This window comes from Podarcis melisellensis, assembly GCF_964234715.1.
Source record: "Podarcis melisellensis genome assembly, chromosome: 4".
Taxonomy (NCBI): domain Eukaryota; kingdom Metazoa; phylum Chordata; class Lepidosauria; order Squamata; family Lacertidae; genus Podarcis; species Podarcis melisellensis.
This window is the reverse complement of record NC_138531.1, coordinates 22,734,524-22,757,644: the sequence shown is the minus strand read 5'-3', so window position 1 is coordinate 22,757,644 and position 23,121 is coordinate 22,734,524. Positions and strand designations below refer to the sequence as shown.

The 23,121-nt window shown below is 43.2% G+C and overlaps 1 protein-coding gene across 8 annotated transcripts in view; it reads left to right on the top strand.

Moving 5' to 3' along the window:
- NALCN (sodium leak channel, non-selective) overlaps positions 1 to 23,121 on the top strand; it is a 197,577-nt gene that overhangs the window by 143,257 nt on the left and 31,199 nt on the right. For 6 of the 8 annotated variants that reach the window (XM_081908122.1, XM_081908123.1, XM_081908128.1 and 3 more), the window contains 4 exons: positions 12,276 to 12,412; positions 13,528 to 13,669; positions 14,878 to 14,964; positions 17,545 to 17,618. In XM_081908122.1, coding sequence (XP_081764248.1) covers positions 12,276 to 12,412; positions 13,528 to 13,669; positions 14,878 to 14,964; positions 17,545 to 17,618 — 440 coding nt within the window. The remainder of the gene's footprint in view (positions 1 to 12,275; positions 12,413 to 13,527; positions 13,670 to 14,877; positions 14,965 to 17,544; positions 17,619 to 23,121) is intronic. The other 2 variants (XM_081908125.1, XM_081908124.1) reach the window with 1 other exon arrangement.

Sequence of the window (23,121 nt, the reverse complement as noted above, 5' to 3'; positions counted from 1 at the left end):
ACTTACTTCTATTCTATTTCCCTTTTTTTAAAAAAAAAAAATCTTTTAAATAATGTGTGAGACTGCAAACTCCTTGAGGGAAGGGCCTGTTGCTTACTTAATGTTTTTCAGTAAAGTGTGGTGTATGCTGATAGTGCCACATGAATAATACTTAGCTTCCACAGAGACTAGACATTGTATGTTCAGACCCAGAAACCCCCCCCCCCTAAATAAATTCACACTTGACTCAAAATTTTGGTTTTGGTTTTTGGCAGAATTTAGGCCACATCTTTATTGTTTACAGAAAGTGACTGGTTGCATAGGCTCTGGTTTGACTAGCCCCCTGCCATGCAGGTAGTGCTGACCCAGGGTTCCAGCATAGGTCATCCAAGGGTGAACACCTGGATAAGCGGAAAGCCGGGAACGGGCTAACTCCGTCACCCAAATCTCCCCCTGGACTCAGGCACGGGCACAACCTCCTCTCAGGGGTTGACCAAACCATCAAGTCCCTGGATTCCTTTAACGGAATACCCTTCACATAGGGATGGCGAGAGCGTTCTGCCATCCCTTTCACCTGAACCAGAGCCTATCTGCAACCTTACAAGTTGTGAAGATTTGCTACGTGGCAGGTGAAACCCAAATGGCAACAGCCAATCAACCAAGTGGGGGAAAGCCCTGCCGTGCCCCTGTCCCAATGACAGACAACACACGATGGCATAGCAAGGTCGAGCACAACAAGCCCTAAAAGTAGGGAGAGGTGGGCGGGTGTTCCGAATGAAAGCGCCGAAAGAGGAAGCTCTGGGTCACGTGCATGGGCATAAATGGATCCCTCGAACCATTTGAACTGTGTCCCATTGGCCAGATTGTACCCAGCTTCGAGGGACCTACCAATCGGGTGTTGTGGCTGACCAATCGTACCCACCCACAACACAGGGTGTCAGTTTTTCAGGTCTCAACGCAATACGTGCCTCTTTAAGGGAGGACCCGATTTACAGTACCTCCAGTTGGTATTATTTCATTATGGCTAGCTAAATAAGCCAAATGGACTTAGCACCCCAAACCAGTTGAGTGTCCATATTAGAGCTTTGGGATGCAGGTGGTACTGTGGTCTAAACCACCAAGACTTTTGGGCTTTCAGATCATTAGGTCAGCAGTTCAAATCTGCAGAATGGGATGAGCTCCTGTTGCTTTGTCTCACCTTCTCCCAACCTAGCAGTTCAAATGCACGAAGTGCAAATAGATAAACAGGTACCGCTGTTGCAGGAAGGTAAACAGCGTTTGTGTGCACTCTGGTTTTCGTCACGGTGTCCCATTGCGCTAGAAAACGGAAATCTGTCTGCGGACAAACACCAGCACCGCACCCCATTGTCAAATTCAACTGGACCGTCCAGGGGTCCTTTACCATTTACCGCTACCTTTGTGCAAACAGCTTCTCAAAATTCACCATCCTACTTGAGGGCAAAGAAATTGGGGAAACAATTTCACCACATTGATTTTCTCCATGGGGAGGTGAAATTCTCCCAATAGTTTATTGAGGCGGGTCTTACTATTAGCACTGGCAGTAGCACAATGTCTATCTTTTTCACTGAGTTACCCCTTCCTGCCACACAACTGTAAGTGCCAGCAGCAGCAACAACAACTGTGTTGGCATCCTGGCCATCCTTTTGCACCCTCCTCAGTGTCCCTGGTTGAATGCATTCCAGAACATGGAAATGATGGCCAACTCAGAAAAAATATGGACAATATTTGGAGAAAATTCTATTAAGCAGCTTTCTTTTCAAAGGGATGATGAAAAAGAAACGTCTCGGAAATTTTATCAGAGCAATGTCTTCTGAGAAATTATAGCTTAGCTGTAGCTCACATCCCTCCAGGTTTTTGAAGAACTGAAGGGGAGCTTGAAGGAGGATAGCAAGGTGGATTATTTCATGCATTATGGGAGCCTGAGAAACAACTACCACATCCTGCATTCCAACTCTACAATTCTATGTGGGCAGACAGGGGTAGTGTAATGTGCTTTATATGTAACTTTTACTAGCTTATAGTGAAACAACAACAAACTCCAGAAATGTGAATACTGTAATGTGTCTGATAATTCCACAGGCTTGCTCTAGGTAACCCAAACACATGACTTAAGCCTCCAAACACAAGTGGCAACTGTCGGCCAATATACGAACCAAGAGAGAATCTAATGTGAGACAAAAGTGTTATCAACGCATCTTGTCTTCCCTCAAATGCAATGCCTCAGAATTCAGGAAATGCGCCTCAAAGCCATGCCCACCACAGTTTAGAACGACTGTCTTGCTTTAAGTCAGATCAGCCTTTTATTGGCTATGCTTTTGGACTTACAAAGCATTTTTTTAAAAAGAAAAAGTTCAGACTACTTTTTCCCACCTCTTACCACATGTATTTTTTTACATGCAGGATTGCTCTGCTACTGACCATCCTCACTGCCTTCTGCTCACACTGAGATGAGCTTCTGTGAAGGCTACATATTTGTGTGAAATTGTTTATGCCCTTTTGTTTCATGGTAGAGGCACTTTTCAGGGTCTGCCATCAGCACACTGGCACTTTATAACCACCCCTCCCAATTTGCCAAGAGATCTGTTCAATTAATTCTCATTTTGGTATATCTGACTTGCTAATCTATTAACACATCAGCTGGAGACTTTCATCTGTTGCCACCAATCATGTTGAATTGCTGAGGAGAGGCTGAACTGAAACATTAGGGCGTCAAATTTCTTCTGGTTACTGCAACACAATTGGCTTCCTCCCACAGTATCTACATATGGGGTGGTTTCTGGTGTTACAAACAGGCGTAAACAAAGCAGATGCTAATGACTCCTGTTTCTTCTTTTCATACAACTTGTGAAATGTGGGAAGGGAGGGATAATGTATTCATATCTCCCAAAGTGGTAGGAGTTTACTCTATACACATCTGGTCCTTGTGCGTCGCCCCTACGGTGAGATGCTCAAATTCCCATTTGCCACATTATACAGGATACAGCAAAAGTGGGTGTGTTAGCTGATTATGCACTGAGAAAGTAGAATGGTCTTGCAGTGCTGCAATTTGGAATGTGTGTTTGCTTTTTCACCTTTTTTTCCCTCTCCTATTGCTCTCTTTCACCGGCATATAGCATTAAAATGCCCGAAACTAGGTAATAATAAGTTTATTTATCCTTGGAGATTTTACAGAAGTCTCAAGGTACATTTGCAGGAAGTGTCCAGAGGTTGTGCTGCATACGGATCTCATTCTCAGTTGCAATTCATTCATTGTAATGTATCCTGAGGTGAATGACTTTGGGATAACCCCATCTTTTTATATAATATTTCTTCTGTAGCACTGAGTATGTTCCGTGGGTGTATTTTTAAACATAATCACATAGCTGCTACCAAGCATGGCTATCTGGAGACTATACTTCAAGCAGTTTCAAATAGGAAATACCCAAAAAAGAAAGTGTCAAAGGAGGGGGGGGGGACAACTTTCCATTATATATTTGATCCTTGCGAATTGTGTATGTGTGTGAGTGTTTTAACAACTGGCAAGACTGATAGGTATCAGGCTTAGTTTAGTTAGCAAAAGGAAGCCACCGTGAATTCAAATATAGCTACACACAATGCAGTAATCTCATAAAATCCTCTCTCATACAGGTTATGTAGCATGAAGATTACAAAATTCACACCATTGTAACGGTCTTTAGACTAGTTAAATAGACAGTGAGGTATGTAGCAATTTTTAGGATTGCAAAACTTTACAGAAACAATCTCTTAATCCCTAGTGAGTATCTAGGGTTGCAGCGAGTATTTCATGCATAGGTGCGCAAAGGTAAAGGACCCCTGACAGTTTAACTTCAGTCGCGAACGACTCTGGGTTATCTCATTTTACAGGCCGAGGGAGCTAACATTTGTCCGCAGACAGTTTTTCCGGGTCATGTGGCCAGCATGACTAAGCCGCTTCTGGCGAAACCAGAGCAGCTCACAGAAACGGCATTTACCTTCCCGCCGGAGCGGTACCTATTGATCTACTTGCACTTTTGACGTGCCTTTGAATTGCTAGGTTGGCAGGAGCTGGGACCAAGCAATGGGAGCTCACCCTGTTGCAGGGATTCGAACCACCAACCTTCTGATCGGCAAGCCCAAGAGGCTCAGTGGTTTAGACCACAGCACCACCCGCATCCCCCATAGCTCTGTTCAAATAGCAACAAGCATAACTCAGACATCATTCATTCAATAATTAATTGATTAAATTTCTATATTACAAGCAGGTCCCTGGCTCAATTCAGCTTGCAGCTATCCAGCCCTCCTCTGCCCCCTCTCTCCCTCAGCACAGAAAGAGCCTTAATTTCTGTAAAAGCATAATTTAACAAAGATCTTTATTTGTCAGTGACTCAAATTTAATGTAGAAAAAATATGAAATCATATTAGGAAGCATTGCCTCAAGCACTGGGATTCTTAATGACCCCGTCTAGCATTAATACCTGCCTTCCTCATGCACTTCCCCATTTGAGTCCTTGTTCTGAATAGTTAGACTTAAATTGCTATGTCAATATAAAGTAGTTATTTTGCTATTAAGTCATAAATTTCTCCTTGTTCAACCTCCATAGAGATTTAGATCTCAAGACAAGTTAGGTGAAGAAAAAAATCCATCACCACTTTCCTCTCGCAGCCACTTGGACATTCTGAAAAGAAGGCGAAAGGTACTTAGAATCATAGAATCACAGAAACTTAGAGTTGGAAGGGACCCCAAGGGTCATCTAGTCCAACCCCTGGCAAACCAGGAATCTCAGATGGCCAGCCAACCTCTGCTTAGAAACCTGCAAGGAAGGAGAGTCCACCACCTCTCATGGGAGTCTGTTCCACTGCCAAACAGCTCTGACTGTCAGAAAGTTTTTCTGAATGTTTAGTTGGAATCTCCTTTCTTACAACTTGAAGCCATTGGTTCAAGATCTACACTCCAGAGAGGGAGAAAAGAGGCATATTCCCTCCTCCATGTGATAGCCCTTAAGATATCTGAAGATGGCTATCATAACTCCTCTCAGTCTCCTGAGAGCCAGTCTCCTGAGAGCTTTGAGAGCCAGTGTGGTTAAGAGCGGTAGTCTTGTAATCTGGGGAACTGGGTTCGCGTCTCCTCTCCTCCACATGCAGCTGCTGGTGACCTTGGGCTAGTCACACTTCTTTGAAGTCTCTCAGCCCCACTCACCTCACAGAGTGTTTGTTGTGGGGGAGGAAGGGAAAGGAGAATGTTAGGCACTTTGAGACTCCTGAAGGGGAGTGAAAGGTGGGATATCAAACCCAAACTCTTCTTCTTCTTCTTCCTCATTTCCAGGCTAAACAAACCCAGCTCCTTCAAGCGCTCCTCATAAGGCTTAGTTTCCAGACCCTTGATCACCTTGGTCACCCTCCTCTGCACACATCCCAAATTGTCAACATCCTTCTTAAATTGTGGTGTCATTATCTCTCAGACCAAGGGGGCCGCAAGAGTGCTTGAACCTGGAACCCAGCGGGTGGGGAAGCGACGCCAAATTTAAGAGCTCCCCCAGCCCTCACACTGCCTTCCCAAAGCCGGGTAACTGAGGCACTGGGCTTTAGGAAGGAGGCAAAGGCTCTGGCAGGGTCCTAGAACCCTCCCATCTTCTTCCCAAAATTGGGAAAGCACTAACTAGGCTTTAGGAAGGAGGAGGGAGGAATCTGTCAGAAGTCCAGCACCTCACATACCAAGATTTGGGAAGGCAGCACAATGGCTAAAGGGGGGGGTGTCAAATGTTGCTCACCACGCTGATTCAGGGTATTCATATCCCTCTCCCACTAGCCAAAGTTCCTGAGGCACTTGTTGCTATTTCCCCTTGTTAAGCATATCCTGAGATACAGGGTTGTTTTTAAACTGAACTCCCTCAAATTACACACATACATAAGGGCATCGCAACACTAGACGTCAACTCGTTTAGAGTATACATGGAGTTCAAAGGGAGAAATTATTGGTGGTGGGAAGTGATAGATGATAGATAGATGATAGATAGATAGATGATAGATAGATAGATGATAGATAGATAGATAGATAGATAGATAGATAGATAGATAGATAGATGATAGATAGATAGATAGATATAGATAGATGATAGATAGATAGATGATAGATAGATAGATAGATAGATAGATAGATAGATAGATAGATGATAGATAGATAGATAGATAGATAGATAGATAGATAGATAATGATAGATAGATAGATGATTGATTGATTGATTGATTGATAGAAAATAGATGATAGATAGATAGATGATAGATAGATAGATAGATAGATAGATAGATAGATAGATAGATAGATAGATAGATATAGATAGATAGATGATAGATAGATAGATAGATGATAGATAGATGATAGATAGATGATAGATAGATGATAGATAGATAGATAGATAGATAGATAGATAGATAGATAGATAGATAGATAGATAATTGGGGTCAGTTTTGACTTCAGGTGCCATTGTGGGTTGGGAGAGTAGAACAGTTTGAGAATTTCTATAAATGGAACAATGTGAAGGTTGAAGAAGGTGTGTGTCATGCAGAGGAAATATTACCCCAAAACGTGTTTGGAGTCACTAAGTGAAGTTAAATGCCTTGCTTTGCCCAGTAGGTAGCATTATCTCAGCACGGCGGAAGTTGAGATGTACTGCAGAATGGCTTTGAGTTTAGAATATTTTTTAACATGTTATTAATCACTATGTTCTTTTCCACAAGATGTCTTTATGTAACCCCTTGCCTCTTCTCCTCTCTTTAGCTACAAGGCTCCAAAATAAATGTTAATTTCTTTCTCTCTCTCTTTTTTGCTCATATGAAAATCCGTCAACACCTTTCTATTATGCTGTCGTTTGGGATGCCTGTGGTATCACATTTGTATGAAGGACAAGATTGCCCCATCTCTTAGGCTGCCACAGTGACTGTGTGATTCATCATTATCATCAACTAGTGGGAAGAAAGCCCCCCAAAATGAGCCATTCATTCTAGGTTTAAAGGTAAAGGGACCCCTGACCATTAAGTCCAGTCGTGGCCGACTGGGGTTGCGGCGCTCATCTCACTTTATTGGCCAGCTTTATTGGACAGCTTCCAGGTCATGTGGCCAGCATGACTAAGCCACTTCTGGCAAACCAGAGCAGTGCATGGAAACGCCATTTACCTTCCCGCTGGAGTGATACCTATTTATCTACTTGCACTTCGTGCTTTCGAACTGCTAGGTTGGCAGGAGCTGGGACAGAGCAACAGGAGCTCACCCCGTCACAGGGATTCGAACCGCCGACCTTCTGATCGGCAAGTCCTAGGCTCTGTGGTTTAACCCACAGCGCCACCCGCGTCCCCATTCTAGGTTTAGCCATGACTTTTTAAATTTTAGCATGCAGCTATCTCTCACTCTCACCTTCTTTCAGGAGCCATCTTTAAATTAGCATTCAAAAGCCCCTCTTCAACTATATATCCAGTCTGCATAGTTCTGCACTACTCTAATGATGCACAATTCTATATTCTGTTTTCCCCTCAGTCTCATTCTTTGTATGTCCGTGATTTACAGTCCTAACTCCCCAGTACACTTAATCCCATGTTTCTGTGCCTTAAAGTGGCATTCAGAAGTCGATGGCCCAGTCCAAACAGCTCCTTCATCTATATGCGCAAAGGGCTTCAGTATGTCCACTAAGATTTTTGACTCTTTGAGCAGCGGCCCTCACCAGCCATACTACAAATACCTGCTTTTCACATTTTTCTCAGCCTTGCTGTGTAATGTGCTAGAATCCTATTCAAGACAGAAAAATGTCCAAAGCTCCCTTTGGCACGTGGAGCTCCTAGCCATTTTGGTTCCCTGGGTCCAGCTGCCGCCATTGCAAATTGTTTCTATGTCCTCCTGCATTGCCAAGAGCCGCAGAGCTGTTGGGCTGCTACTACGATATGAATGTTAAACGGTGCAAACTTATCTTGTATTTTCCTTTTGGTAACACCTTTTCGTTAAGCCTATCTCCCTGCCCCATGCTTCCACCTCAACTGTTTGCTGTACGGGTTTTCCCAGCTCCTTTCAAGTCATGTTCCTTTCTTCAGTGCATGCCAGATGTCTTCCCTTCCCCCACCACCCAAATACTACTGTGCAGTTTTTTTGGTTAAAAGAACCTTTTCGCCGCTGCTGCTTTATGATCTTCAAACCACCGCTCTGGTTTTGATTCTCGCAGGTGTTTGCAACATCCCCCGATCTATTATCCAAGCCGTTCTCATTACTATGCTGCTTCCGCCCTCGGAATTCATTAGCGAAGATAAGGTTGAACATAATTGTGGCCCTTGCAATGCCCTTAAAGGACTCCTTTCCCTCAGCGCGCTACACTATCATTAATCTGCACCCTTTGTTTATACTCAAACTCAAAAGTGTTTTCGGTGCATGGGGCCCTTTGTTTGCAGCAGTGATAGCTATTCGGAGGTCATTATCCTTCCACATGGGAGGCTGAGAGCGGGAGCAAGTGCCTGCCCTTCAGACACCCTCAAGCCCTTATCTGTGATTAGATGTTCTCCATCAGATGTCCTGGTGATTGTGCTGAAATCTAATTACAGTATATAGTTTGGTGGCTGCCCCACTTTCCCAGGTGATGGAAAGTTTTAGGGGGCAGGCTTTAGCTAGGTTAGGTTTCCTTCTGAGGTGGGGTTGCTGGAACCTTGGGGCATTTCTGGTGTTATGAGGAAAAAAACTGCTCCTTTTCCCTTATGGGGTACCCAAGAGCCCATATAGAGTCCTTTTGTAGGTTCTCCATCGGTAGGAGAAAATAACAGAGACCAACCAGAGAATATTGAGAAGCAAAGCAGCTAGTAAGCCTGATCTTTATTAAAGCTGTTGCAACAGGGTGCTCCCCCCCCGCAGACACAGGAGGGGGGGACCCCGAGCCACGCACGCAACCCCTTATATAGACATTTTAAATTGCCCACCCTGGAGTCCAAGACCACCCCCAGAAACATCATACATACATCACAGAAGGGGTGTGGCCCAAGACCACCCCCTTAATACGTCAGAGAAGGGGCGGAAATCTGAGTGTGTTATTTCTTCCTGTCTGCCAGGTTACCTGATTGGATTACCTAGGTATCCTGGCCACTCTTTTGTTATGATAACTACTCAATTCCTGAATCCAGGTCACAGGTTCACACCCTGTTCATATCTTAAATGTGCCCTTAAGACAGGATTTGTGAAAGAGACAATGGAGAGATTTCCCATTTCCTTCGACCTTGCAGAGAAATATTTGAGGTCATTTTGCGAGAGAGAAAATGGTTTCAGGACTTTTCTGTGGGTTTCAGACATGTGGTTTACATATTTGTATGTGTTTACTGGGTACATTTATGAACATCTATTTTCTATACAGTGGTACCTTGGGTTACAGACGCTTCACGTTAAAGACACTTCAGGTTACAGACTCTGCTAACTGAGAAATAGTACCTCAGGTTAAGAACTTTGCTTCAGGATGAGTACAGAAATCGCACGGCGGCAGTGGGAGGCCCCATTAGCTAAAGTGGTACCTCAGGTTTCAGGTTAAGAACAGACCTCCAGAACGAATTAAGTTCTTAACCTGAGGTACCACTGTATATAAGACCTTAAAATTCTTATAACACTGGGATACCTGTTTTTATTTACAAATATGCATGGTGAGTGTGGGGAAGTGAGCAATCATTACCATAAAGGGCTATGTTTTTAAATAACAAGTTGTCGTCCCCAAAGAAGATAGCTTCTGCATTTGGCCTGGGGGTGTGCTAAGACTTCCTTCTCCTTTATTAGCTACATTCTGCCAAACCAACCGTTTCTTTCCAACTGATGGCCAAATACATGGGGTGTGTCTCTAGCTAGTTGCCACCAGCCATCAGTGCCTGTTTAAGAAGGAGTTTTCCCGTCAATGCCCATAGAGCAGTGGTTCCCACTTACTAAGTACTGCGGACTCCCGGTTTTTCAAAAGTCAAGCCATAGAGCCCCTACTTTTGAAAATAAAAGAAAAAAGATATTTCTGTGGTCATTTTTGTTATGTGAATGGTGCCATGGACCCCCTGGGTGGGTTACCCTTTCTTTAGGCTTCTGAGCACGATTGTCTAGGGACCTGTTTAGAGGCATTTCAGTAGGATTGCTTGGGGAACGTGCTTAGTGGTGTACTAACTGCTGTGGGTTAAACCACAGAGCCTAGGGCTTGCCGATCAGAAGGTCGGCGGTTCGAATCCCCGCGACGGGGTGAGCGCCCGTTGCTCGGTCCCTGCTCCTGCCAACCTAGCAGTTCGAAAGCGCATCAAAGTGCAAGTAGATAATTAGGTACCGCTCCGGTGGGAAGCATTTCTGTGTGCTGCTTTTGCCAGAAGTGGCTTAGTCATGCTGGCCACTTGACCCAGAAGCTGTACGCCGGCTCCCTCAGCCAATAAAGCGAGATGAGCTCTGCAACCCCACAGTCATCCACGACTGGACCTAATGATCAGGGGTCCCTTTACCTTTACCTAATCTAATAGCAAAGGACCCACTCTTCTTTTCTAGTCTTCTTCTGCATGTGCTGTTTTGTCTTTTACCTTCTTCCAACCCCATTTTCTTCCCCAAATATACTCCAGGATTAGCTGGTATACCAATTACTTTGTCCTTGAGTGGCAGAAGTTGAAATTCTGAGCCACCTATATTGTCTTCTATTTTATTATCAGGGAGTGGCATTTCCCTAAGGATCAGCAAGGAATTCCAACGCTAGATTGCTTGGTCTGCTAAGAATTTAGTGACTTCTCTCTACATGAGAACTGTCTTTGGAGACAAACCTAGTCCTATTATTATTATTATTATTATTATTATTATTATTATTATTAAACTGCCTTACACCAAAAGATCACAGGGCAGTTTGCAATATCAAAACACAACAAGACATCCCATAAAAACAAACAAAAAAAATACCCTCCAGTTTAAAAGTTTTTTGTTTTTTTAATTTAAAATTAAAATTGAACTGATTGTTTAATTAGCTAAAGGACTTGGAGAAGAGGGATGTTTTTTCCTGGTGCCTAAAGATATGTAACAAAGGCACCCAGGCAAGCTTCCCTGGGTATGGCATTCCACAAGCAGGGAACTACCACAGAAAATACCTGTTCTTATATTGCCACCCTTCAGACCTCTTGCGGAGGAGGCACACGAAGAATAAAATATGGTTTGCTGAGCACCTGTATTGTGCAGTCAGACAATATCGTTTCTCATTGGCTAAGTATGTGATACATACCAGTGTTTTTCAACCTGTGGGTCAGAAGTGGGCCGTGGACAGTTCTCCACAAGGTGCTCATGTAAGAAATTGAAAGACTATTATAGCTCGCTCCTGATGTGCAGAGGGCAAAGGCACCTTGTGGCAAACCATCACCAAATCTGCCACCAGGATTAGTGAATAGTTAAGCCAAAGGTGAGTTGAAGTTTACTTGGGTGAAATAAGAAATCATATATTTACCCCTATGTATTAATAATGATCTGAGATTATGTCAGACAGCCATCAAGCCCTGCATTGATCTACTTTGTTGGCAATATGCAAGCTTGGCCATTCCACTGATACTTGCCAGAACGGACTTTATTGTGAATAAAGCAATTTAAAAATATTCATAGTTTATTATACACTGCTTGCATAACCACGTTTTTATAACTTGGGAAGCAATATCCTGCCATCAGATGGTAGCTGTTCTTACATTCCCATATATAAAACTATGAATAACCTTGTAAGTACTATAAATATTTAAACAAAATCCACATTAATAAAGCTTTAAGCAAATTTTTGCTTGGGCGTCTCAAGTAATGGTTATAAAATAGGCAAACTTGTGGTTAAAATGCATCTGGTAAAGACCTAATGTCCAAAATCCACCTGACAGTGTAATGGTGGGTCACTGTATGAAGTCTGTTTGGAGTTGTGGGTCACCGTGCCAAAAGAATTGGGAACCACTGATATATACAACATTTCACTCATCTACAACTGACAGGTCTAATAAGAGGGAGGGAAGTATGTTTTCCTTGTAGAGTGTGAGAGAACTGTGAAAAACTACACAAAGAAAATACAAATATTTACTGCAACACTCTTTGCATTTTTAAATCTTTCAAGAAAAGGACTTTTTGCAGTTTTAACTGTGCGTGTAGTTCTGAAACGCTAAGAAATTAATGTCAAAACAGAAGTTTCAACTGTAGTTCTTTACTGCCACCTTGTGTTTCTTCAGTTGATTGCATTTGCTGCTTTTTGGGCGGGGGGAAAGCAAGACGTTGTTCCTGGTTTATTTAATCTTGTTTATGTGTGTGTGTTTTTATTTAGCTGAAGCAAAGTGAGGCAAATGCAGATACCAAGGAAAAGCTCCCACTGCGCCTGCGGATCTTTGAAAAATTCCCTAACAGACCTCAAATGGTAAAAATCTCCAAGCTCCCTTCGGATTTTACAGTCCCCAAAATAAGGTAGTTTCGCTTTTCAGCTATCTTTGAGTGCTTGGCAATGTGAAAAGTGTTTTAAGATAGGTTTGAAGTTTTCTTTAGATTCTCTTCTCCAATGTGTGGGTTTTTTCATTTAAAAAAAAAGAATGCGAAATCGATCCCATTCCACAAGGCCAAATTAAGGTGCTTTGGGGCCAATTCCCCAAACAGGGCCCCCCTTCACCAAAAATGAGTACAAAATGGCTGTAAAACACTTAATACTTGAATCACAGACATCACATTTTGGTCCCTTTAACCATACTGATGCGTCTTGTTTCTTTAGTTCTCTCTCCTAAGCACATACACATATATTTTGCCTATACTCATTTTCTTCCTTTTCCCCTTTTTGCTTGCTTGCCCACTACCAGTGCATTATCTGTACTGTGAACCAACCTAGAAAGGGTATCTGTTTTGTTTCTGAAGGAGTGAAGAGCCTTCCAATTCACAAGAAAGCTATGGCTTTGTGACAGGCTTAAACATTCTGCTTTATATGATTAGAATGTTAGGAAAGACGTAATTGAAATATATTTTTGTAAACCGCTTTGGGATTTGTTTTTCACAGTCAAGCGGCATATAAATTTTATGAAATAAATAAATAAATGGAGGGCGTTAGCTATGATTCTGTCCCATTAGAACAAGCAAATGGAAAACCAGAATCTGGCTGATGCAAAGTATTGTCTAACAAAACCCTTTTTTATAAACGTGTTCTTTGAATTTCTGCTGAAATGTCTTTTTTTTTCCTCGAGAAAGGATGTTTTCTATGGATTATATCAGAAGTTTTAAAACTTGGAATTTAGCACATAGCAGAATCAGACAGAGAGGTAAAGTGCAAAACAAATGATAAATATTTAAAGGAAAGCACGGTTAAAGAAGAACATAAGGTTTTTTTAGACAGTCGTGTAGCTACGTACAAATTTAATGTTACTTCAGTGATCAAATCAAAATCCATTATGTTTAATATGCCTTGTAGAGTTTTCATTTTAACTTTTGTACTAGCATATGGACTATTCAGGATTTTTTTCAGATACTATCAAATTATAAATAAAGTGAATCAGGAGCTTTGCCTCAAAGCCTTCTCTCTCCTTTTTTTTACTCTTAAGGGAAAGCTTTATGAAGCAATTTATTGATCGGCAGCAGCAAGACACAACTTGTTTACTGAGAAGGCTTCCATCAGCTTCCTCCTCCTCATGTGACCATTCTAAAAGGTTGGCAATTGAAGACAACAAATACATTGACCAGAAGGTAAACAGCATATCCATATCTATCATAAACTAAAGTGGTACAAGCACATAGAACCTTGATTGTCCAACGTCACAGACAGATTTTGTAATTATGACCCTAGACTTTTGATTGATGCTAATTTGAGGTTTCCTTTTAAAGCTCTGTTATGATTCTGAATATTAACAACTCCATGATGACATCCCAGTGTAGGGAAGAGATGGGTATCTGGTGTTGTGTCCACCCATGCAGCAGTCTCCCATCAACACATTTTGCAAGCAAATAGTTATGCTCCATACATTGATTTCATACAGGACCTGAAGAACAGGGGGGGGATAGCACATCTGGCCAAATGCTGTCTAGGTGTTTCCCAACCTTGTGCCTCCAGCTGTTTTTGGACTACAATTCCCATCATCCCTTGCCCCTGGTCTTGCTAGTCAGGGATGATGGGAGTTGTAGTTCAAAAACAGCTGGAGGCACAAGGTTGGGAAACACTGGTAGGTGATTGCAGTACTATGCTAAGTCGCACAGATTCCCCATGCATAGGTTGAGTCTCTAGTCAGATAGATGTGGGAGAGATTTTTGCTCAATGCCAGACAAAGTTGGGCAGTGCGTGGGCTGACTCAGTGTAAGATGGTTTCGTATACTCAGTGAGAAATTTGCCCATGTGGGTAGAACATTAGGTTGCATTTTGCTACTGATTCTGGCTTTCTATAGTTACCATTACCATAGCAACCTCCCGTTTAAATGCACCGACATTCTCCAAAATCTCTCCCCTCTAACACAGATTTGAAATAATAACTTTTAAAAAAACCCTGAATATTTGACTGTGTGCACAGTAGAACAAACAAGCATGAGCTATGGGAGATGTTAATTAAACACACAACACTGAAATCAACCACAAAAATTATCCTGACAGCTGTAGCTTCCTTTGTGCATGCTATCTATATTTCCTCCAACGCGAATCAGAGAACCTAGAAAATAATAAAGGAGAGCTGTTTAGGAGTTGAGCCAAAGCAGGTTTCTAACTATGGTGGCCCTAGGGTCTTTTGGAAAATCATGCCCCCTTTCTTTATTCCAACATCTCACGAGTTTTCATTTTCTCCAAAATGAATGCACAGAGGTGCTGCAGATGTTTTTGCCCAAAAGTTTCTCTTTATCCAAAGTTCTCATAGTTTTCTTCCCTCTAGTTCAGTCCGCCGAGCCTCTTTCTCTCTTTACTCTGTCCAAAGTTGCATGACAGGCAAGCTGACATCATGATTACAGGGATCTCCAGCCTTATCAGGATGCTGTTGTCCTTTCTGGAAGACCGCTGGAAGGTAGCTCACCTCCTGTTTATTTAAGATAGCCATCAATAGCTTTAAGCCGTTAAGCGGAGCTAACATTCACTCAGTCATTCACTTTGTGACTGATTACATTAAAAACAGTAATATTATATGGATAATAGAAGCATAAGTGTAATGAATACATAGGTATATAAGACTTACTGTACAACATAATGTCTGAATTAGTATGGTACATGCCAGGGGGAAATCAGCTGATTACTCCATTTAATTTCATTCATGATCCTTACTTTTGTTTTGTTATTCATTCACTAAAATTGCACTCACTCGGTAATTCATTCATTCCTCCCCTATCAATTTCATTATTTCCATTTATTTCCATTTTGTTTTCTTAACCATTACTTTAGCTGCTATCTATGGTTGCAGCAGCTTCCATTGGTTTTAGCGAAAACGTGCTGGACATTACATTTTTCCATTCTTGGGGGCAGGGTGAGAAAAATAGTTGCCAGTAAGAAAAAACACCACAGTGCACCATTTGTGGCTGCCATTCTTGCGCATTGATGCTGTTGGCCAAATACAATGCATAGTTTGTCACACATGCGAGTGGAACCAGTCTAATATGAATGAATACAATTAGATCCATGCCACACAAAAGCAAAAGCCCCTGATAAGGTTTTCACAAATCCACCAGTAACTTATTGAACAACTCCAACAACAACAACAACAGCAACAACAATAATTTATACCCCGCCCATCTGGCTGAGTTTCCCCAGCCACTCTGGGCGGCTCCCAATCAAGTGTTAAAAACAGAACAGCATTAAATATTAAAAACTTCCCTGAACAGGGCTGTCTTCAGATGTCTTTTAAAGAAAGGATAGCTGCTTATTTCCTTCACATCTGAAGGGAGGGTGTTCCACAGGGTGGGCGCCACTACCAAGAAGGCCCTCTGTCTGGTTCCCTGTAACCTCACTTCTCGCAACGAGGGAACCGCCAGAAGGACCTTGGCACTGGATCTCAGTGTCCGGGCCGAACGATGGGGGTGGAGACGCTCCTTCAGGTATACAGCATCTGACACCAGTGAGAGCTGCTTTACGCCATCCAATCGTATACAGTGATGTGCTACTCTGTACAAACACACAAACCACTAACCATGTTCTAAGCATGAGTTTAACACTACGCCAGCCACCATTGTGAATTCCTGTGCTACTTGGGAGAAGTCCTCGTCGGGGCAGAGTGATACTGCCCCAGTTTGGGTTTTCTGCAGGACCCCGTTGGGGGTATTCCATCTAAATTACCAGCTTGAGGTAAGAAAAATATCAGCCCGGATGCAACATAAGCAGCTGTATCCTTGGGTTGTGTGTACTGGTGATTAGCCACAGCTTTGCGCAGACCAAACTGCAGTCTCATATTGACATGAATGACTAAACAACAGACTGGTATTGATAGTGTTGACATTTATATTTTAAATGTCTCTCTGCAAGGGTAGATGGAAATGGCATATAAGCATGTGGCTAGATGCAGACATGCCACTATACAAATAAAAGGGCTCCCACTGGGAAATTGGGGGCACAGCACCATATCACCCTTCCCTTTCTAGCCCCCCACACCAATCCTATGCTGTTCTCCCAATCCTTTGGAGCAGCTTTAGAGAGAGGAAGGATCTGCAAACATTGCCACCCCTCTTCTTCTGGTGGAGAATTATTACATGCGTGGAACTTTGCACACCACAAGTCTGGACAGAAACCATAATATGTCAAGTGATATTTGAATGGACTACTATGTTCTCCAGATGCGTTTGCATTTTTCACATTGTTTTAAAGTAAGCTTGTATTCTTCATCCTTATATTCTAGCTTTCAATTGTGATGTTTTCAGACAGAGATTTTCTGAAAACGTCTTTGTCATCTGCAACATCTGGGTTGTTGTCAAATGAGTTGGCTTGCCATCCACATGGCAGATGTGTTTTTGCCTTTCCTTTTTACTAAAAACCATCTGCATTGCTTTAAGCAGTTTTATGATCCTGGTAATTTTTTGCAGATCTTCTTTCATTATCATTTTTTTTTTTTAGTAGTAGTAGTTAGATTCTGTGGCCGCAGAATTGGGTTTAGTGCATTGCAAATTTCTAAAATAGGAGAGCTCTAATATCACCAAATAGAAACAGACCTTGCAACTTCCGATCTAAAGTAGAATGAAACTTTCTTATGCAAGTCTTAAGAAATATTTGCATGTATGTATCCAGGTGCATTTTGTCATTCAAAGTCTTAATTAAAAAGCCTACTGTGTTTTCAGATAATGCATACGAAGCTGGTAGAGTCCTTTTTGCAAGGCAAGTGTTGAAATGTAAAATGATCTGGGTAATCTGTGAGGGGTGATAGATATTCACAATATACCTTTATTTTTCACATAACTGTATCCCTAAAACGGTTGGTCCAAAATTACAGTATAAGGTAGGACTCCATAGGAGGTGCAAATTCCAAATAAGTAAAGGTACCTTGTTCACCAAAGCACGACTTGGCTGTGCACATTTGACACCACAAAATGAACTGCTCAATAGATCAGTATTCTGGCCCATGACAAGATACACAATTGGTAAAGCTGCTTTTCCTTTCATTTCACAGCTCCGCAAATCTGTTTTCAGCATTAGAGCAAGAAACCTTCTGGAAAAGGAGACTGCAATCAACAAAATTCTTAGGTAATGATGATTTGATGCTTCCCTTAATTTGATTTGCAAGTAGCAGATTTATTTGAATCATCTTGAATAGTTTTCCCAGTCCAATTCTTTTCTCTCTTTTTTTTCTGGCTCTCTGCATGTAACAAGTAAAAGTTTGGTATTTCCTAAAAGCTTTGATGCAATTAAAACCCCCACCCAGACATCTGATTTGGAATCATTCAACTGGATGAATTTAATCTCTGGACATCCAGCAGTCATTAGGAGTATGATGCAACCTCCCCACATTTCATGAGCCTGTTCTGCCTTTCCCCTTCTCCAAATCTAACCCACAAAGACCTTGAAGAAGGCATGCCCAAATCACTAGATCATAGCACAACAACCCAAGACCTTAGACATCTCTCCATCTAGGGACTGTCCCTCTCCACTCCCCCTGGGAAAGGGCATGCTTGCCCAGGAACAAAAATTGGGATAATGATCCAGATTTTTTATACCTTCCCTTACAAATTTCAAAGTCTGCTGAAAAATACAGTGCTAAGAAGAAAACCAACATCATCATAATTCTGTAACAGTTTCTAGCTATTAGAGAGGTAAAAGATAAAGTGCCTGTTCACTTATTTGTCACTATACATAGAAGCCACAATATGTTCTAGACAACGCTCCTCTTAAAATTTACTGTGCTCAACATGAACTGCACATCTTACACACAAGTTCTGTTTTCAGTATTACCTGATTTTTTTTAAAAAAAATAGAAGCACCTATGTTCTGTCTGCAATGACGTTTGGGAAACAACATTATTGCCTTGCTGGAATTATATATTCCGTTTTGGCAGTCTGTTGGTATTTGAAACAGCTGCTCAGCTGGTCCTATAAATATTCTTCGAAATTGAATGACCTTTTCTGCTCGCCGGGATGTTAACAGCCAAGGGATAATGTATCTTTGAAAATATTTAACAGACAAGCTTATAGCCAGATAGTTTCACTGTGTCAAAGATAAGAGAATGTTATTCAGAAATCCAATGCATTGTTAAGTGCATTACAATGAAAAACAATGTACTACAATGCTTCTATGCCCACTTAAGCTTCACAAGATGATTGTGTCCTTCCTTGACAACATGTGTGGCACCATCTAGTATGATAGCTCATCCTTGGACACCTTCTCTATAAAGAGCAGTGTGAAACAGGGCTGTGTTCTTGCCCCAACTATATTTGGCATATCCTTCTCCCTGTTGCTCTCATATGCCTTCAGCTGAAGACAGTGTGTACTTCAGGAGCCATGGGGGTCTGCTCAAACAGGCACATCTCCACACCAAGACAAAAGTGTGGCAGGTCCTTATCTGAGAGATGTTGTTTGCAATTGATGCAGCCTTGACAGTGCACTCCGAGGAAGCTCTACAGAGACTCATCAGCCATTTTGCCCAAGCCTGCGTGGAGTTTGGCCTTACCACCAGCCTGACAAAGACCAACATCCTGGGTCAGGACATCATCAGCACTCCACACATCAGCATTGGTGACCACACTCTTTTCTTTTATTTTTTAAAATAATTTTTATTAAGTTTCTTACAGATATAACACATAAAGAAAAACAGAGAAAAAAACAAAATAAAAAAGACAAGATCACAAATATAAACAAAAAATAAAATAAAAACAAGGCACCTAAATACCTAAATAACCTAAACACCTAAACAACAGAAATTAATTAATTAATTAAACTTCTAACCTCATAACAAAAACACAGTATTCCAATTAAAATAAAATTTATTAACTTTCCTTTAGGTTCTAAATGTTATTTATTTAATTAACTCTTAATTTAATCTCAGGCCTATTCTGGTACTTTCAAGTAATTTCTAATTTTTAATATCACAGTATTTATTCAAATAGTCCTTAAATTTCTTCCACTCTTCTTGGTTTTCCTCTTCTTTTTGGTCGTGGATTCTTCCAGTAAGGTCAGCCAGCTCCATATATTCCATCATTTTCATCTGCCATTCTTCCAGAGTTGGTAGTTCTTGTGTTTTCCATTGGTGACCACACTCTTGAGGTGGTAGATGACTTTATCTACCTGGGTTCCACCATAACCAGCAACTTCTCCTTTGATGCTGAGCTGGACCAGTGTATTGGCAAGGCAGCTACAGCAATAGCTCACCTCTCTGAAAGGGTATGGGAGAATGTGATGCTAACGTTCAGTGCCAAGATGAAGGTCTACCAGGCTTGGGTATTGAACACACTGCTTTATGGAAGTGAGTCATGGGCAACGCCTTCCACATGTCAGGAAGATTTGGAGCATCACATGACAAAACAAAACAGAGTCTCAAACAAAGTTGTGCTCTCCCAAGCTCTCACATTCCCAGCACGTTCACACTCCTATCTCAGTGACACCCACGCTGGCTTGGTGATGTCCACAGAATGGAAGATGGCAGGATCCCCAAGGGGAGTTGGCTTCCGGCACCAGGCCAGTTGGCAGACCAACTCTGTGTTACAAAGATGTCTGCAAAAGTGACATAAAGGTTGGCAACATCAACCCCACGGTGTGGGAATCCAGTGCAGGGAGATTGTCAGTTAGGTTGTGCATCTGTACAAGTGACCAGAGGAGGAATGACCGCTGGGAGGAGCACAGAGAGAAGAAACACCATGGTACATCTGCAGCAGCACAACAAGACACCTTCATCTGCTCCAGCTGTTACTAAACATGTCTTTCCCATATCTGTCTCTACAACCACAGCAGGCTCTGCAACCTTCCAACAATTTGACTTCATCCCCAAAGGTCCATTTCTCCATTGTCTCCCGAAACAGATGGATGCCAAAAGGATTATTATTTTATTCTTTAATTTGTTTAAATACCACCTTTTCCCCACAACTGGGACTCGTGGCAGCTCACATAAATTAAAACAAACATGGATAAAACACAGATAGCTAAAAACTTATCAAAGATACACCTACTCAGAAATAGGAGCCATTGAGTTCAGAGGGGTAGGATTGCCGCCTTAAAGTACACTGTATTAGTAGTTTTCTAGTGATTCTAACAATACAATCTTACTAAACCACTTTTCTGCTTACAAAAATATTTAGGGAGGGGGGAAAACTTCAGTTAAAAGTGTTTCCTTAATAGAAAAGAATTCTTTGAAAATTAAGTATTTTAACAAAAGCTAACACTTGTAACAATATGTATGGCGTTCAGAAGTAAAACAAGCAATAGCACCAGAGTTTGAAGGGGAATCGGGGAGTGAGCAAGTTGAAACAAGGAGAGATGGATGGAAAGGCAAGGAGAGAACAAGAGGTCATGTAATTGTTCTGTATTAAACACTCTGATGAAAGCACACTGTTTAGGAGTTGATTAGACAAAGAGTTCCAACATGAGGTACCGTATTTTTCGCACGATTGGACGCACCGGACCATAGGACGCACCTAGTTTTCAGGGGGGGAAATCAAGGAAAAAATATGATTTCCCCCCCGCAGCTCTGGGAGCAGTGGACAGGTTGCACGCAGCCTGTGCGCTACTCCAAGACCTTCTCCCTGCTTTTGCGGGAGGTGGCGGAATTCCCCCACCTCCCGCAAAAGCCCACAGGAGCCCCGCTTGACTCCCGCGGGCTTTTCGACCAGGAGGGAGAAGGGACTGAAACGGCCAGTCAGTCCCTTCTCCCTCCTTGGGCAAAAGCCGCAAAGAGCTGCGCGCTCTTTAAAGAGCGCACGGCTTTTGCCTGCTTTTGCGGGAGGTGGGGGAATTCCCCCATCTCCCGCAAAAGCCCGCAGGAGGGAGAAGGGACTGACTCAGCCAGTCAGTCCCTTCTCCGTCCTTGGAGAAAAGCCCCCAAGAGCCGTGCGCTCTTTAAAGGGTGCGCGGCTCCTGCGGGCTTTTCTAGGAGGTGGGGGAATTCCCCCACCTCCTAGAAAAGCCTGCAGAAGCCACGGAACCTCTTTAAAGAGCACACGGCTTTTGCCTGCTTTTGCGGGAGGTGGGGGAATTCCCCCATCTCCCGCAAAAGCCCGGAGGAGGGAGAAGGGACTGACTCGGCCAGTCAGTCCCTTCTCCGTCCTTGGGGAAAAGCCCCCAAGAGCCGTGCGCTCTTTAAAGGGTGCGCGGCTCCTGCGGGCTTTTCTAGGAGGTGGGGGAATTCCCCCACCTCCTGGAAAAGCCAGCAAAGCCGTGCAGCACCTTTAAAGAGCGCACGGCTTTTGCCTGCTTTTGCGGGAGGTGGGGGAATTCCCCCATCTCCTGCAAAAGCCCGAAGGAGGGAGAAGGGACTGACTCGGCCAGTCAGTCCCTTCTCCCTCCTTGGGGAAAAGCCCCCAAGAGCTGCGCGCTCTTTAAAGGCTGCGCAGCTCTTGCAGGCTTTTCTGCGAGGTGGGGGAATTCCCCCACCTCCTGGAAAAGCCAGCAAAGCCGTGCAGCTCCTTTAAAGTGCGCACGGCTTTTGCCTGCTTTTGCGGGAGGTGGGGGAATTCCCCCATCTCCCACAAAAGCCCGCAGGAGGGAGAAGGGACTGACTCGGCCAGTCAGTCCCTTCTCCGTCCTTGGGGAAAAGCCCCCAAGAGCCGTGCGCTCTTTAAAGGGTGCGCGGCTCCTGCGGGCTTTTCTAGGAGGTGGGGGAATTCCCCCACCTCCTAGAAAAGCCAGCAAAGCCGTGCAGCACCTTTAAAGAGTGCACGGCTTTTGCCTGCTTTTGCGGGAGGTGGGGGAATTCCCCCATCTCCCGCAAAAGCCCACAGGAGGGTTGGAGAGTAGCGGGAAGGCGTCGCGCGCCTTCCTGCTGCCCCCCATCCTCTGGGGCTGGCGATGGGGGAAGCGCTGCTTTCCCCCCCGCCAGCCTCAAAGCCGGGTTGGAGAGTAGCGGGAAGGCGTCGCGCGCCTTCCTGCTGCCCCCCATCCTCTGGGGCTGGCGATGGGGGAAGCGCTGCTTTCCCCACCGCCAGCCTCAAAGAGCAGACTCTCCTGGCTTCAGCGGAAGCAACGCGAAGCCTCTGTAGCGCAGGCTTCGGAGGCTTTGCCTTGCTATCGCTGAAGCCAGGGAGCCTGCATTCGCTCCATAGGACGCACACACATTTCCCCTTCATTTTTGGAGGGGAAAAAGTGCGTCCTATAGAGCGAAAAATACGGTATCTCTGAAATATTTAATTTATCCATATTGAAAATGAAGAAAAACAAATTCCGGACACGAACATAGGAGGGGACTGAGACCAGATTCCATGGCAACCTCTCCATGAAGCCATTTATCAAACTGGGAGGCTGGTGTTCTCCTGCCTAATAGCCATTTCTCTGTCCCTCTGGTCCTGTAGCCCTGGCTGAAGCTGGAAGAGCTTTTAGGCCAAACTTCTAGGCGTGAAGAGGATAGGGGCAGATGACAACTATACTATACGACTTCTTGTTCTGAGTAATGGCTTGTGCATGTATGGCTGAGAAAGAGAAAGGAGTGGAAGAGGAATGTTTTGAGGGTTTTGTGTTTTTTTGCCAATCTCCTCCTGCAGGGCTATGAATTATGTCCTTAAAAAAAAAAAACCTACTGAATTGTTTAGTTGCCGTACAATTTTATTTT